At 55.5% G+C, this 15,058-nt stretch overlaps 1 protein-coding gene across 2 annotated transcripts; it reads left to right on the top strand.

Annotated features, from left to right (window-relative positions):
* The first annotated feature begins 1,871 nt into the window (after nt 1–1,871).
* Nucleotides 1,872–14,527, top strand: ASPHD2 (aspartate beta-hydroxylase domain containing 2). 2 transcript variants are annotated; one of them, XM_059140044.1, is made up of 5 exons: nt 1,872–2,066; nt 4,451–4,647; nt 5,968–7,072; nt 12,017–12,130; nt 12,676–14,527. In XM_059140044.1, the coding sequence occupies exons 3-5, from the start codon at nt 6,265–6,267 to the stop codon at nt 12,783–12,785; spliced, it is 1,032 nt and encodes a 343-aa protein (XP_058996027.1). In that variant the 5' UTR covers nt 1,872–2,066; nt 4,451–4,647; nt 5,968–6,264; the 3' UTR covers nt 12,786–14,527. The 2 variants fall into 2 exon arrangements, with proteins under 2 accessions (XP_058996027.1, XP_058996026.1); XM_059140043.1 differs by lacking the exon at nt 4,451–4,647.
* The last annotated feature ends 531 nt before the right edge of the window (nt 14,528–15,058 follow it).

Below are 15,058 nucleotides of genomic sequence, written 5' to 3'. Positions count from 1 at the left end.
GCTGCCCTGAGGAGACAGCGGGAGGAGGAGGGCGTCAGTGGCAGCCAAGCAGGAGGCAGGCAATTTAGACTCACTTGGCCCTTATCTTGGCTCCTCCATTAGTGCAATGACAATTTATTTGGAGCTCTCATCCCAAAGCCCCCTCTGGAAGAAAGCCTGGATACGCATTTTCCGGGGGAACTCGCCCCCCATCCCAGTGTCTCCCACAGGCAGAAGTGGAAAGCAGGGTTAGCAAAATGTGTAAAGGGGTAATATCACCATGGAACCAGTAAATACTCTTAACAAACACAGAGTAGTATAATTGCGCTGGTCAAAGATAATGACAGGATTTATAGACAATATTAATTTGTAATGCACTACAGATGGTATGATCCAGGAATGGAACACACATTTACAACTATATGAAGAATGTTTTCCTTCTCAACCCTGTCAGTGTGATGCTCTGACTGTATAAGCGCCTTCGGAGAAGTCTGAGTTTGAGCAACTTCCTGAACCTGAGAGGGACCAAGTGCCCTTCCACCTTCTCAGCCCTCCCCAGGTTCAACCACCAGAAGGCTGGCAATGAAAAGAGACATCTTGTTTATTGTTTCTAAATCGGATCACTGTGTTGATTACCCACAGTTTGAACAAATCTGGATGCATTTTTTGTTTCCCAATGCATGCATTTTGGTTATTTTAGCAGAATAAGGGGCGGGGGGAGTTCTTCCTCCTTTGGAGTAAGGACAAGTGGATTTTAAGTCATGGTGGAAGTGGGCTCTGGGCCACCGCAGATGGGGATTCTGAGCCACCTTAGACGTGGGTTCCACTGCAGGGACAATTCTGGGACATGGTGGATGGAGGTTGAGTTCTTAGGTCAGGGACCAGGTGGGTTCTAGGACAGGTGTGAGAGGTGGATTCTGAGACATGATTGAAGTAGGTTCTGGGACAGGGGCAAAGTAGATGCTGGGATAGCAACAAGTCGATTTTGGGACGAACACATGGATCCTGCGCCAGCCATCCTACTCCTGAGTTCCCAGAACCCGCCCATGCATGGAGCCCCGGAACCCTTAACATGTACATCCTATGACCGCTGTTAGCTTATCTGTTTCCCACAGGCCTTAGCTCCAACATCACTTCCTTACAGAGGCCCCGGTGGGGGGCCTCCACCCCATCACATGCCCTCTTGCTCCACTCGGCTCACTCTGCCCTGTCCCTTTCTACTACTCTGCGGAGCCAGGTGAGGGTGCCTTTACCTGCGTGATTACTTGGGCACCCTCGACTCCTAGCCAGACTGTGGCTCCCTGTGGGCAGGGCCCGCATGTGCCCCGCTCCCCAAAGAGCACAGGGCCAGGCACAGGGAGGCTGCCCAACAGTCGCTCCTACTGAACCAAGGAGTTTTTCGTGACATTAGGGATCCTGTCTGATTTATAGTTTCATTCCAAGTGCCGGAGCGGCCATTTAAGTGCGCTGTGAATCTATAAATAAAGGGAAGAGGGGTTTCAGGGCCCGAGAAAGTGAGGGAGGAAAGAAGAGGGAAGGAAAGTGAAAGAGAATGCAAGGAGGAAGTTGTAGGAGGGAGAGCCGGAGCGGGGACAGAGACCGGGGGCGGGGGAGCAGAAGGGGCACATTGGGAGGAACGCAGAGCGAATGAATGAACGCCCACCCGCCCGCCCGCGCGCTCCGCCTGCGCACTCCACCCCCGGCCCAGCCGGGCAGTGCGTCCCGGGGTCTCCGCCACCGCCGCTCCCTTAAAGCCTTCCCAGCGGCCCCGCGCCGTGCGCGCCGGGGGTCCGAGCCCCGCCCCGCCCCCACGCCAGCCCCGCCCCGCCCGCCGCCCGCGCCCCCTCCTCCAGCCGGCCAGCCGCGCGCGGCATTGTGGGAGTTGTGGTCCGCGCGGCCCCGCGGAGCGCAGAGCGGCGTCGGCACCGGTGGGGGCACCGGCTCGGCTCCAGCTCGGGCTCCCGCGGCGTGGGCCGGGCGGTGGCCCCGCGGCGCGGGCAGGGGGCGTCTGCGCGTCCGCGCCCTCGGGCGGCGGCGTCCCCCCCGGCCCCAGCATCCGCCCCCGCCGCTCGCGCGCCGGCGCGCAGGTAAGCGGCGTCTCCGGGGGGCTGCCGGGCGCGGGGGCTGAGGGGGAAGACGGCGCGGCCGGGCCGCCACCACCCCACCCCCGGGGAGAGGGGGAGGACGCGGGGGCCGGACGGCTGCAGGCCCGCGGTCCCCACGGCTGGCGGTGGCGCGGCCGCTGGAGATGCTTGGGAACGCCGGCGCCCCCCCTCCCGCGCCCCGCGCCCCGCGCCCCGCATCCCGGCCCGGCCAAGGGGCCCCGCCGCCCGGTACTCGCTGCGTGCAGAGCGCCGCCGCCGGGGCTGTGTTGGCGGCGGGCAGGGCAGCACCCTCCTCGTTAGCCCCTGCCCCATCGCGGTGCCCACCGCGGCGCCCCATGACCCTCCTCCCTGCTCCCTTTCCTTCCCTTCTCTCCCCCTTCCCCCAACCCTGAGCGTCACCCACTTCCCATATTTCTCGTGGTGACCCTCCTCCCCTGTCCCATAAGCTATCACCATAAGCCACCTTCCCCAGTCTTCAGCCGATTGCCCACTTTTCCTGTCAATATGCACTTTTCCGTGGTCCCATCCCCCTCCTCCCCTGACCTCCTGGTGGTCACCATCTGTGTTAACCCATTCGCTGCCCCCACCTTTCCCCCACTCTCCAGAGTGGGCGGATGCTGAAAAAGCTGGCCCAGAAAGTGAGGAAGAGAAGTCTCCAGTTGCCCAAGGGGGAAGGCTGGTACCAAGACAGTTCCCAGGGTCCTGGGTGGGGAGGGTGACCTGCATCATACCCCTTGCCCTGCTTTGCCCTGCTCTTTGGGGGTACTTCTAGGGCAGCTTGGCCGCACCCTGAGAAAGACCAAAAGCTCTTTAGCACTGAGCAGCTTCTTGGATTGTAAGGTGAACCCCATTAGCCAAGTTAGAGCTGAGTCTGTCCCCCATATGTTCATCGTATCAAAAGGTGTATTTCATTGGACTTGCTGACCAATTGGCCATGCATTCTCCAGGGCTGACTGACCTTTACGATTGGAGTTATTAAAGGGCAGAACTGCAGTGACAGGTCCCGGTCCCTAAGGAGGACAGACATGAAACAGATGCAAATGATGAGATATGTGAAGGAAACCGGACATTACTGTGGTCCCTGAGCCAAGAACCGGAGAGGGGGAGAGAATCCATGCCTTCGTGGATTTCCACTGGCGCCTTCGTGGTTGTCACTGGGTGCCCTGAGTGTTGTATGTTGGAACCAGTACTTATTAAGCTGCCAGTCACCCTGCAAATGTAAACGATTTTTTAGTGTCACATTTCAGCCGTGAGCTTTTAAACCCACCTCTGGGCTCAGGGGCCTTTCAGTGTCTTTTGACTAAAAGGAAGCGGCAGGTAAGAAAAGTCCTAACTTCGGCTCTCCGTGCTGGTTATGAGAACAGGATCTGAAGCTGGGCTCAGGGCATCAGGATCTTTTGCTGCCTTTTGTTTATAGTTCAGGCTAGGGAGCACTCATGGCTGGTGTTGACTAGAATGAGGCTTCCCCCAGGAGGCTGGTGAGCTCCAGGGGTGTCCAGTGAAGAGATCTGTTCTTCATCCGCCCTGTGTTCCAGGTTTTCATTGTGCTGGAGTTAAGCAATTAGCAGAGCTGATGGGGACTGACACTTAACAGGTGTTTGCTAAATTATCACCATCTCACTTCTCAACGAAGAGAAACCTCTTCTCCTGAGAGACTGAGTTTAAAAGTTCCAATTAGAAGTTGAGCTCAGGGAGGGGGGAAATCCTTTTAGTAAAAGTGCTTGTTTTTCACGCAGATGACAGTTTCACACTGAATTTCAGGAATCCTGGGGTTCTGGTTGGGAGACAGGCTTGCAAACAAAACACGGGGAGAATCATCCCAGATTTTCTTTCCCTTCCCCTTTCAAGGGAACATGTGCCAGTTACGGTATGGCTAGAGAGAACCAGGGGCACCAAATGGTCTGTTTCCATCCAGTGGGGCCCAGATCTGTGAAGAAATTGAGAACGTGTGAGAAAAAAAAAATTGAGCTGCTAGCCTCCCCACTCTTGTATTTTTCCTAGAAACATAAAAACGGCCATGAATATTTAGCATGTGCGTTTTTGACTTGCTAAACATGATAGTCAAATGATTCTTAATTCAACCTAAGCTGGGAAGATGCAGGCAGGCAGTGAATGAGCACCTAAGGTTTCTCTTTCATTTTTAGTCTTGCCAGTCTGGGGACAAATAAAAGTCAGCTCAGATACGTGGCAGCGAGAGTGTCCAGAATTTGCTTTTAGGGTCCCTCATCCCAAGATACCTGTCCCCAATGCCCTGGCTTGGTTTTGTTGGCTGACCAACACGGGCTGCCACATGTCTAAGCACATATTAAATTTTCGTTGTGACATCCTAAGTGTTTTATATCTGTTGTCACTTTCCTCCATCCCAGGAGATGAGCATGGCCCAGTCTTAGAGATGAAGGAACCGAGAGGGAAGTGTCCCGCCCACAGTCCAGCCCACCTCCAGTCTGGGTTCTTGGCCTCTCTGCCATCTCGCAAGAATTTTCCAGCCAAATGAAGTCCCCACAGAAAGGAAAGGGGACAGCTTCCCCAGTTTTTCAGTTGCCTTCAGTTCCCAAGAGAGAAGGTAGTACACAAAACGACTTTTGTGAATTACTTGGCCCCTTGCACCGAGGGAATGTATTAGGCTTGTGGGAGATTGTAGATCTGGCTGTTCTGGGAAAAGCAGGCTGGACACAGCATCTCTCAGCTGGGAAACACGGCCAGGCTTTTGTAGACACGGGCACCGTGACTGCCGGGCTCTGATCTTACTTTTAGGTTATTAGGGTAAACGGCGTGCCAGACGCTGGCCCCAACCACTGGCGGGCTACTTGGCAGAGTGCTCCTGTCTGTTCCGGAGACAAGAGACCTGAGAGGGCTTCTGTTTCCATTCTCCCCCATCACTTCCTCTCCTAACCTGCGGGTGAGACCAGGGAGTAGTCTCTGGACTGGCTAGACAGAAAGGCCCAGTGTCAGCTGTGGGGGTGACCCATGACCCAAGAGCCCACCCCTCCTTCCAGCTTGAGTGCAACGCAGCCTTTGTCAGCAGGGCAAGAGAGATTAAGCAAGAATGATGAAGCACCATAAGAGAGAAAGTAAAATGGAGACCGTGTAGTTTTGTGGTTCCTTTGCCATTTTTAGGAATCTTTTATTTATTTTAAGTCATTTCTGTGTTCAACATGGGGCTCGAGCTCTTGACCCCGAGATCGAGGGTTGCACACCCCACTGACTAAGCCAGCCATGTGCCCCTCCTTTGCCAATTTTTTTTTTTTTTAATAAAAGATTTTATTTATTTGTTTGACAGAGGCAGCAAGAGAGGGAACACAAGCAGAGGGAGTGAGAGAGGGAGAAACAGGCTTCCCACTGAGCAGTGAGCCTGATGTGGCCTGGATCCCAGGACCCAGGGATCATGACCTGAGCTGAACCACCCAGGCGCCCCCTTCCTTTGCCATTTTTAAGATGCTTTTGAATCCAGATCTCTCTGTAAAGGTACAGAGACTTAAGGAGAACAAGTATTTATGAAATGCCTACCATGACTAGACATCATCATGCAGCCCTCTGGGGAGTATGTCTCTGCCCTGGCCACATGAACTTGGGTGAGGTATATAACCTCTCAGGACCACAGTTTCCCCACCTGTAAAATGGGGCTGATCAAACCCCCTACAAATGACACAGAATAGATGGGCCTTGGGTAATTGTTAGTACTGGTTGCAAATTATGCACCGTTGGCCTCTTGGGAAATTGGAGGGCGGGGGGGGTGGCAAAATGGGGAGAGAACACACAAGATTGAGAAGTGTGTCCCCTACCCACAGGGACCTTCCAGAAGGATCTGTGATTTTACATTTCAGTTGAGGATATATCCAGGTATAAAAATTTATGCTGGTTTACTTTTTTTTTCTCTTGTCAGGTTCGAAAATCGTTTCACGGTGACTGATCCCACTTGCTGGCCTGACCAAAAGCAGCTCCTTCCACCCAGCTTGCAGTGACTTTTTTGCAGGGAGCGGAGTGGTGAGCCCAGATGTGGGTCAATGCCACACTTGGCGGGATCCGAGGAACCGTGATGGCAGCCATGCCTCCCCTGGCCCCAGCCACCCCTTCCCCCTAATGTTAAGCTGCAGGGTGCGGGTGCCCTTGGGACCTCTGAGGACTGACTGTCTGACCTTGCTTCACCCTGCCCCCTGCCCCCAACGTCAGCTCCCCCAAGATGTCGCTTGAGTGGCTGGTGGCCTGGAACTGGTCGCTGGACGGCCTGCGGGACTGCATCGCCACGGGCATTCAGTCGGTACGGGACTGCGACACCACGGCTGTGGTCAGCGTGGCCTGCCTGCTAGTCCTGTTCGTGTGGTACTGTTACCATGTGGGTCGTGAGCCGCCCCGGCCCTACGCAACCGTCAACTCCCTGATGCAGGGCACAGATGCCGCCGGGCTGCAGAACGGCTACGCATACTGCCAGTCACCTGAGTGCGTGCGCTGCGCCCACAACGAGGGCCTCAACCAGAAGCTCTACTATAACCTGCAGGAGTACGCCAAGCGCTACTCCTGGTCCGGCATGGGCCGCATCCACAAGGGTATCCGCGAGCAGGGCCGCTACCTCAGCAGCCGGCCCTCCATCCAGAAGCCCGAGGTCTTCTTCCTGCCCGATCTTCCCACCACACCCTACTTCCCACGGGACGCCCAGAAGCATGACGTGGAGCTGCTGGAGCGCAACTTCCAGACCATCCTGTGCGAGTTTGAGACCCTGTACAAAGCCTTCTCAAACTGCAGCCTCCCGCAAGGATGGAAAATGAACAGCACTCCCAGCGGGGAGTGGGTCACCTTTTACTTGGTCAATCAGGGGGTTTGTGTTCCCAGGAACTGCAGGAAGTGCCCACGGACGTACCGCTTGCTTGGAAGCCTTCGGACCTGTATTGGGAACAATGTTTTTGGGAATGCGTGCATCTCCGTGCTGAGCCCGGGGACTGTGATCACGGAGCACTATGGCCCCACCAACATCCGCATCCGGTGCCACTTAGGTAGGTCGTGGGGGCGGGGGCTCAGGGCACAGCCTGCCCGACACAGCCACCCTGGGCCACCAGAATCATGCCTGTCTGCACTCCACAGGGCACATCTGTCAAAGGTCGATGCATTATGTGCAGAGTTTTGACCGCAGAGATTGAGTCAGAAAAGGAACTTGCGAGCAGTAGGATCTGACAGAAGGTCTGTCCAGGGGAGCTCTCTGCAGTGGTGGGAATGGCCTCTATCTGCACCATCCCAGTACAGTAGCCACTAGTACCATGTGACCGCTGAGCGCTTGAAATGCAGCTGGTGCCGGCAGGGGACAGAGTTCTGTCTACACTTAGCGAGGCACCTGTGGCTGTGGCTACCATATCAGGCAGCACAGCTCAAGAGCCCAGAGGCTGTTGTAACCGTCACAGGTTCATCCTGATGCCTGGGCTGCTACACAACATGCCCTCGTGCCTCCCAAGTCGATGGGGCATGCGTGCGTGGTGTTAGTGCCGAGTTCATTCAGGTTTGAGGGCAGTTGGTACCATGCGCGACAGTGGCCCTAAGAATGGGGTTGAAGTCAGCTTGGCCGTGTTTGCGTCCTGGCCCCAGAGGCTGCTGGCTGTGTCAGCTGCGGCAAGTCACTTTGCCTCCATGCACCTCCATGTCCTCACATAGAGAGAAGAGGTCAAGAGCTCCTTCCCATGGAGGTACTTGGAGGGTCCGCTGAGAACACGTGTCATGAAGCGTTTATGCGCACGGAGCCGGACATGCAGTGCTTACTCACCCGTGAGGGGGACTTCGCCACAGCTCAGCACACAGGGATGTTCGCTCCCCCGAATGCCTTGTGCCTAGTGACTCATGATAATGGGTTGGTACCCCCAGTTAGCATCCCAGACTGGGGGGCACGCCCAGAGCCCGGGTAAGGTCGGCTTCAGGAAATTCTCAGCACTAGCTGCCTTGGCTTCGGAACAGAGGATGAAAAAGCCCACGTGGAGGAGCCCCAGTCAGGGCTGGAGTGGGGGACCTCATACTGTTCTATAGACAAACCACAGGGCAGCCTCCTGGGCTCTCCAGCCCCGCTTTCCCCAGAGCCCTCTGCTTCCCCTGCCCCATGCAGGGAGCCTGAGCAGAATGGGACGTGGACAGAGGGCTTTGCCACTTTGAAAGACAGCTAGATTCGAGCAGTTGATACTGTGAGTGTTTACAGAGCAGAGGCAGGACAGGGCAGAGGTGCCAGAAGAGGGAGCCTGGCTCCGTGGTCAGCTCTGGGACTCTGGGCAAGGAACGGAGTCTCTGCGTGCCTCAGTTTCCTCATCTGTAAAATGGGAAGTAGTGCTTACTTCAGGACCACTGACAGGGTTAAATAAAGTATTTTCTGTGGCTGCTTGGCCGGGAGAGAGGTGGTAGCTAGTCCCCTGGAATGAAACCTGTGCTGGGCAGTCTAAGAAAGGATCCCTAAAACCTGGGCCCTCAGGAAACAGTGGGAAACCATCAGGCTTCGGAAGCAAGCACCCCCGGACTCAGCTCTGTCGGCCCCAGCTGCCGAGTGATCTTGGCTAGGACCCCGAAACTCTGAGCCTCGCACAAGGGTGACAGTTTATGCCTGGGGACTCTCTGGAGGATGAGAAGACACATGTGGAGACTATGGGCAGGTAAAGGGCAGTCAGGCAAAGGGCACTCTGATTAATCAAGGGGGCAAGGTGGCCATCTCAGTGGTCTCAGTAAGGTCGCCATGCAGGACTCCAGGGCACACTCAGATCTCACACTCCATCCTGCTAGGATGCCTTCCCCCTGAGCCCCAGACGTGGCTGAGGGCTCAGGGGGAAGGGGGGCCGAGGTCAGACAGGTTGGGTGGGAGCGAGCCATGCAGGAGCCCCCCCATGCCCAGCTTTGAGATGGAGACTGGGGCAATGGGGAACAGTACTGTGCTTTCTTCAAAGGTTTTCTTTGGCTGTTTTTCAAAAGCTTCAGAGTGAACCCGCAGGAAGGGCGCCTGTGGACTGAGGTAGAATTCCAGGCAGGTGTGTTCAGTGGCAAGGGCAGCAGGGTGGGGGGCAGAAGAGCAAGGCTTTGCCTTCTGTGCACAAATGCCTGTTGTGCACCTGCGTGGTGCGTGTGTGAGTGTAAACCACACCCCCACAGGCCCTCCGTACGACCTGTCGTTCCCTTCTCAACCGTACTAGTTCTTGCCACCAGAAAAACTGGGCCGTGTCATGTTCTCCTGGAAGGAGTCCCGCTGGACTGTGGCCGCTTCCCTGAGGCCGGGGCAAGCTCCCTGGTTAGATTTGCTCAGCATTTCCTTCTTTCCACGGTCATGCACACGTTTGAATCCACCACGGAATGAAACAAAGGTGGGTTCGATCCCTGCGACCTTGGGTATTGCCAGAGAGGGAGCGAACCTGGTACGTCCCTGGTGACCACGCCTTGGCCAGAATACCTGGCTGGAGTGCAGGAGACACCCTCTATTTCTGAGCCCTGCTCTGGAACTGCCAGCCTTTGTCCCCTTTGGCTGCCTGCCCTCTGAGCTGTGACTCGTGGAGCTGACCCCACAGACCCCTGAAAGCCCGGCCACGGCTGTGCATTCCCCCCAGTCCATTCATTCGCCAAAGACCTCTCTGAGCTAGCTCTAGGGGTGGCGTCCCTTGGTCTGGACCCCACGTAGCGCCGTGGGACAGCTCTGCCTGTGGGGCTGGGACGTCCTGACCACACGGCCACAGACCTCCAGCAAGTGACCTCTGACATTCACGAGGCACGTTGACAGGGGAGGGAGATGCCCTTCTACACGGCCAACCCTCAGGAAAGGGCAGATGAAAATGCAGGAGCATATTCAGCAAATTCTTGCTCAAGAAGCACAGTTAGACTCTCATTGCCTTTTCACGTGCGTGGTGTTGGATTTCTGGGCCGACTAGCTGGGTGGAATTGGCAGATCAGCTTGTGTTTGCCTTGCTCCCCGGAGTGCCAGCCTCCAGTGTCCTGAAGTCGGGGGAGGGGGTGCTGAGCCCTTTTTGCAGCCTTGACCTGCCTCGTTGGATGGTCGGTAGGGACAAAGAGCAAGCCCTCAGCCAGAGCACGTGGGGTCTAGCTCCATCCCCAAGAGCCCCCTGATCACTCTCTCTGGGACAGTATTGATCATCTCTGCCAACCAAGCTGGTTTGGGGGCAGTAGGCAGGAATGGGGTGGGGGGCACTGGAAGGCCAGGGCATGATGAAGGGGAAGGCAGAAGAAAGTAAGCAGGGGGCTGTCAAGCCAGCAGGCCAGACCATTTTTCTGCTGTGCTGTGGTGCATGGTGATGAATCATTTAGTGGCCCAGAGAAAGGAGAGCTGCTTTCTGAAGCCCTGGGGTGGAGGGTCCCTGCAGAGAACCACAAAGTCCTAATGGCCTCGTCCAGTCAGTGAGGGTTCTCTCCTCCGGGCCGGTCACAGCCCTAAACCCCACCGCCCTCCCCAGCAGTTGTTACCAGTAGCGGGAGATGGGAGATGATGATTCCAGAGTTGGAATGGCCCTTCTCACCTGATTCAGTGAGATTGACAGTGGAAGCCTTTGCTATAAGAATGGACAAGCACTTTAGTGCCACCACTGCTGAAATACTGTCCAGTGTCATTAGAGCCCATTCTGTGGTTTGGATTTAAACCTCATGTCCCCACCAGGACTGAATAGCAGACTTCTGGCAGGTCACGTCATTTCTCTGAATCTCAGCAGCTCCGTCCAGAGAGGGGCTGAAGGGATGTCTGAAAAATGCTGATTTAGCCCAGACTTGCACTCAGGCAGTTTGTATGTTCCCCGTGGCTAGGACAGTGGCCATATAGCCCCTCAGGTAAGCACGCTGCTGTTCCGCCTTTATAGGCTCAGAGAGGTGAAGTGACTTGCGCAGAGTCCCGCGGCAGTGAAGGGTCAGAGCTGGCCCTCGAACCACAAGTCTTCTGTTCTTGCCGCTCCTCCGTGTGGCCTCTGTGACTTCCTCCTGCACACGTGCTTCCGGTTCAAGGGGCGTATTAAAATGCTTTGTTAGCGAGAACTCTCTTTTATGTTCATCCTAAGGAGTCAGCTGGGGTGTGTGGTGGGCAGGGCCGACTGGTCCTGCCTCACGGTTGTGCCCGTAGTCCCCAAAGACGAACAAGACCACCACGATCACATCCCCTCTGGCAGGACCCTGCTTCCTCCTGATGCATCCTTCCTGAGAGCTGTGGGGCCCATCCAGCCCCTCGGGACTCTGTTCCACGGCTGTGGTGGTGCCTTCATTTCCAGACGTCCAGGCAGTGACAGGGCCCGGGCGTTTCCTCGGATCTTAGGGTGGGAGGCGGGGACGTGAAAGTGGGCCCACAGCGTTTCAGCTAGGCCCGCTCCCTGCGGTTATGCACCCCTGCTTGGCACCTCATGTGCTCGCCATTGTGAATGTATAGAGGCTTACAAAGATGTGGGCCTCTTTCCCCATAGAGCTCAGGCATGGCCTTAGGGGTGACCTTCAGTGTCACAGAGGGCGACCAGAGGAGCTTAGACTAAGAACATGCCATCCTCAGGCCCCGACATGGATTTAAAGCTTGGAACCCAAAGAGGAGGGCCTGGTTTCATCTTAACCAAAAGAGTCCTAGAGATTGGGGTCTAATAAACACAGTTTACTGAGCCAGGCGGGTTATAAACCTGGTCTTCCTCAATAAATGGGGGTTGGGGGAATAGGAGGTCCCACAGATGGGCTTCAGGGGTCTCAAAAGTGCAGCACAAGACTTGACAGAGTGACCCATGACCCAGAACAGATGAAGCCAATGGAGGAATGTGGTTTTCCAGGGAGCTCGGTGACGGTTAGGGTCCACAGCCTGTATTTCCTCTGCCAAAGCACCTCCCACCCCAGACAGGGCTCTGAGGGGTGAGGCAGAAGGCCAGGACACTTCAGAAGTTGACAATTTGTACCAAAACAGCCCATCCCCCCATCCCACCTGCCTTCATTCTCTTTTCTCTGCTTTTCCCTCAAAGGTCTCAAAACCCCAAGTGGCTGTGAACTGGTGGTCGGGGGGGAGCCCCAGTGTTGGGCAGAAGGACGCTGCCTGCTCTTCGATGACTCTTTCCTGCACACTGCATTCCATGAAGGTGAGCGGCTGCCTTTCTCTTTTCTTTAAGTTATAGGCTGTATTTCTCAGCCCAGTTAGGTTTCCAGAAAAACTGAGCACAGTATATAAGCCCCCCCCCCCCATTGCCCCTTCCATTACCATCTTACTTTAGTGTGGTACATTTGTTGCAAGCGACACATAGAGTGACAGGTTATTATTAATTGAACTCCAGTCTCCTTCGGGTTCACTCTTGTTGCTGTGTGTTCTGTGGGTTTTGACAAATGCGCAGTGACACGGATCCACCCTGACAGGATCATACGGGAACGGTTCCACCGGCCAAAAAGTCCTCTGTGCTCCAGCTAGCCCTCACTCACTCCTTCCGTCCTCTGCCCCTCTCCTTTCACATGCTCCACCCAGAACCTCAGGAAACCGTGCTAACATTCCTGTTCCGAGAGGAGGCGATCTTCCAGTGCAAGCCAAGGGACAGGATGGGCCCTGCCCGGAAGCTCACTGTGGGGGTCCAGCACTGCATGGGTCCTGGCTCTGGAACGGTTTGAACCTCTCTTCTCTCGTACCCCCTCCCAGGTTCAACAGAGGATGGCCCACGGGTGGTTTTCATGGTGGATTTGTGGCACCCCAATGTGGCAGCAGCCGAACGTCAGGCCCTGGATTTCATCTTTGCTCCGGGTCGATGAGAACGTTTTCCGTGCTGGAGTCGGCGACAATGGCCGCGGGTCAGCCCGGGCAGACTGGGGTACGGTCCAGCCCCAACCCGTGCTGTGAATCCACGCTCTGAGTCCTGCCTCACCAGAAAGTTCTTATTTGGGGTTTTGAGATCACGTGGGCTCCCTCTTTCCTTTGGTTATTGTAAATGGGAAATTTTCAGCTTGTATCGCCTTAGATTTTTCTTTTTTTCCTTTCAGTCATTTGCTTCTGAGATTCCTTTCTGCCTAATAGCGCGTTACTTTGCTCTGTGACTGGGGGCTCTGTGCCTTCGGTGTGACTGTTGTCTGTGCCGTGTCACGTACCTGGTTTTTTCAGTGCTCTGGAATAGAGTAACCAAGTGGTTATCTGTCTGAATGTAATCACGTAAAAACTCCTTGTGGTCATCTGAAAAGAAAAATGAACAAAACAAAACAAAAACTGCAAACCAGTGTTAGAGACCTTGGCCTCTGTTGCCGTCACGGTCACACAGGGGACCCTTCAGCCACCTGGGGCAGGGGGACAGTCTGCAGTTCCCACACCCGGCTGGCTTCACGGGCAGGGCGGGCCTAGTCGGGGCGGCATGCACGGCTGGGCCTGAACAGACTTGTCACCGTCGCTCCCCTCACTCCCAAACCCCTTCAGGTCCCCGACAGCGGGGAGCATCTGGCTGGTGGGACTGGAGGCTCCTGTGTAAACACGGCTTTCCTTCCAAGCTGAGGCTGGTGTCCTCAAGAGCCAAGTCAGAGCTCCCACGGATCAGCTGCCGAATGTGTGATCCGCTTACCTCACTGCCCACAGGAGCCCTCCTGCCAAATGGGGCCAGGAAAACTCCCCGCGCAGCCGCTTCAAGTCCGCGGCGATGAACGTTCAGACCAGCCATTTGGCTGATAGGGGCTATGGCAGCGTGAGACTGTGTGCTCCTCCAGTGACATTCCAGCAGCACCTTCCTCTCGCAAAACTGGAATTGTCGATCTGACCAAAAACGTGTCTGTTTTGCTTTGGAGTTCTGTTGCCTATGATTTTCCATTTATTTGTCTGTACATAAGTGTTCCAAGTGCTGGACTCTGAGACAGTGGAGGGGTCGGCCCCATTTCTTCGTCTCTGTGCAGGGGCGCATGCCGGGTGACGATGACCTAAGCCAGGGGGTGTGAGCGGGGCCTTTGTGGAGACCTACGAACCCAAAAGACCCACAGCGGTGGAGCTGGCTTTTTGGTTTCCTGTGAAGGATATGGCCAGCTGGGGGCACAAATTCTAGAAACATTCTCCTGTGACCCGAGGTATGCAAGAGTAGCCTTCAGCTGTCCTAGAGATGCCTTTTTCGAATCATGTATCATGGGCAGTGTTTAATGTATACAGTGGGCGGTGTACAGCTGGTCACCCGTACAGGTCCAGGGTTCTCTCGGAACAGAACCAGCAGCTTCCGGGAGTAATGGCCGTCAGACATGACCCTGGGCCGAGATGCCCTAGGCAGTGACTGGCAAGGGAGCAAAGAAAACCTGTTTCCATTGGAGTCAATGGATCTTTTTCAGTGAGTGGAATGCCGGACAGGGCAGCAGTTTCCAACATACGTGAAATCTTTCTACTCATTAAGTATCTTGTCAAAGAATCACCAAGGTGCATGATTTCTATACATACTGACTGCTCTCCGTTTACAAAGTCCACAGCCCACACGGGTAACCGGCCACCGGAGCTCATGTGCCGAGATAAATAAAGGACCTTGCTGAAAACCAGAGTGAACTGTGCAAATGGTCTGTTGGGGAAAAGAGGGCACTTGGCAGGAGTCACTAGGAGTTTGGATCACGTCGCAGAGATGGGTGGGGCCCCACAGGCACCACTGTCTATGGTGAGTGAGACAAAAACGCAGCTCTCCAGTGATGGGTGTGGGCTAACAGGAGCAGATCCATGGAACGTTAAGGAGCTCTAAGTGGCACTCGAGGCAGAGAACAAGGACCGTGGCTTCAGGAAAGGTAGGGGTTGGGGGGTACTCAGGACTCCGTGCCAGGAGCTGGCTTCTGCCCAACCTTGGGCAAGTCACGGAGCCTCTGGGAGCATCGCTGTGCTCCGCTGCAGATATGGCCTCATCCCTACAGGAGCAGTGAGGTCCCCTTTCTGCCATAGTGGTTCTGAACAGGTGCAGGGGGACAGGTGAGAGGCAGGACAGGTAAGAAAGAGGCAGATCAATACCTCTGATCAGTGGTGGAGGTGGCCTGGGGAGCCAGTGGCCCCTTCCCGCCGCCTCAGTACAGGGGAATTCCGAAGCAAG

The sequence above is a fragment of the Mustela lutreola genome, chromosome 11 (genome assembly GCF_030435805.1).
Source record: "Mustela lutreola isolate mMusLut2 chromosome 11, mMusLut2.pri, whole genome shotgun sequence".
NCBI lineage: Eukaryota > Metazoa > Chordata > Mammalia > Carnivora > Mustelidae > Mustela > Mustela lutreola.
Note: the sequence above shows the minus strand (reverse complement) of the source record. Positions and strands in the feature narration are given on the sequence as shown.

What these genes read in the sequence shown, in the direction of transcription:
- ASPHD2 (XM_059140043.1), top strand. Translation starts at nt 6,265, where the DNA reads ATGTCGCTTGAGTGGCTGGTGGCCTGGAACTGGTCGCTGGACGGCCTG. An exon ending in CCGCATCCGGTGCCACTTAG is followed by an intron (nt 7,073 to 12,016) that starts GTAGGTCGTGGG and finishes TTTCCCTCAAAG; the next exon opens with GTCTCAAAACCCCAAGTGGC. An exon ending in GCACACTGCATTCCATGAAG is followed by an intron (nt 12,131 to 12,675) that starts GTGAGCGGCTGC and finishes ACCCCCTCCCAG; the next exon opens with GTTCAACAGAGGATGGCCCA.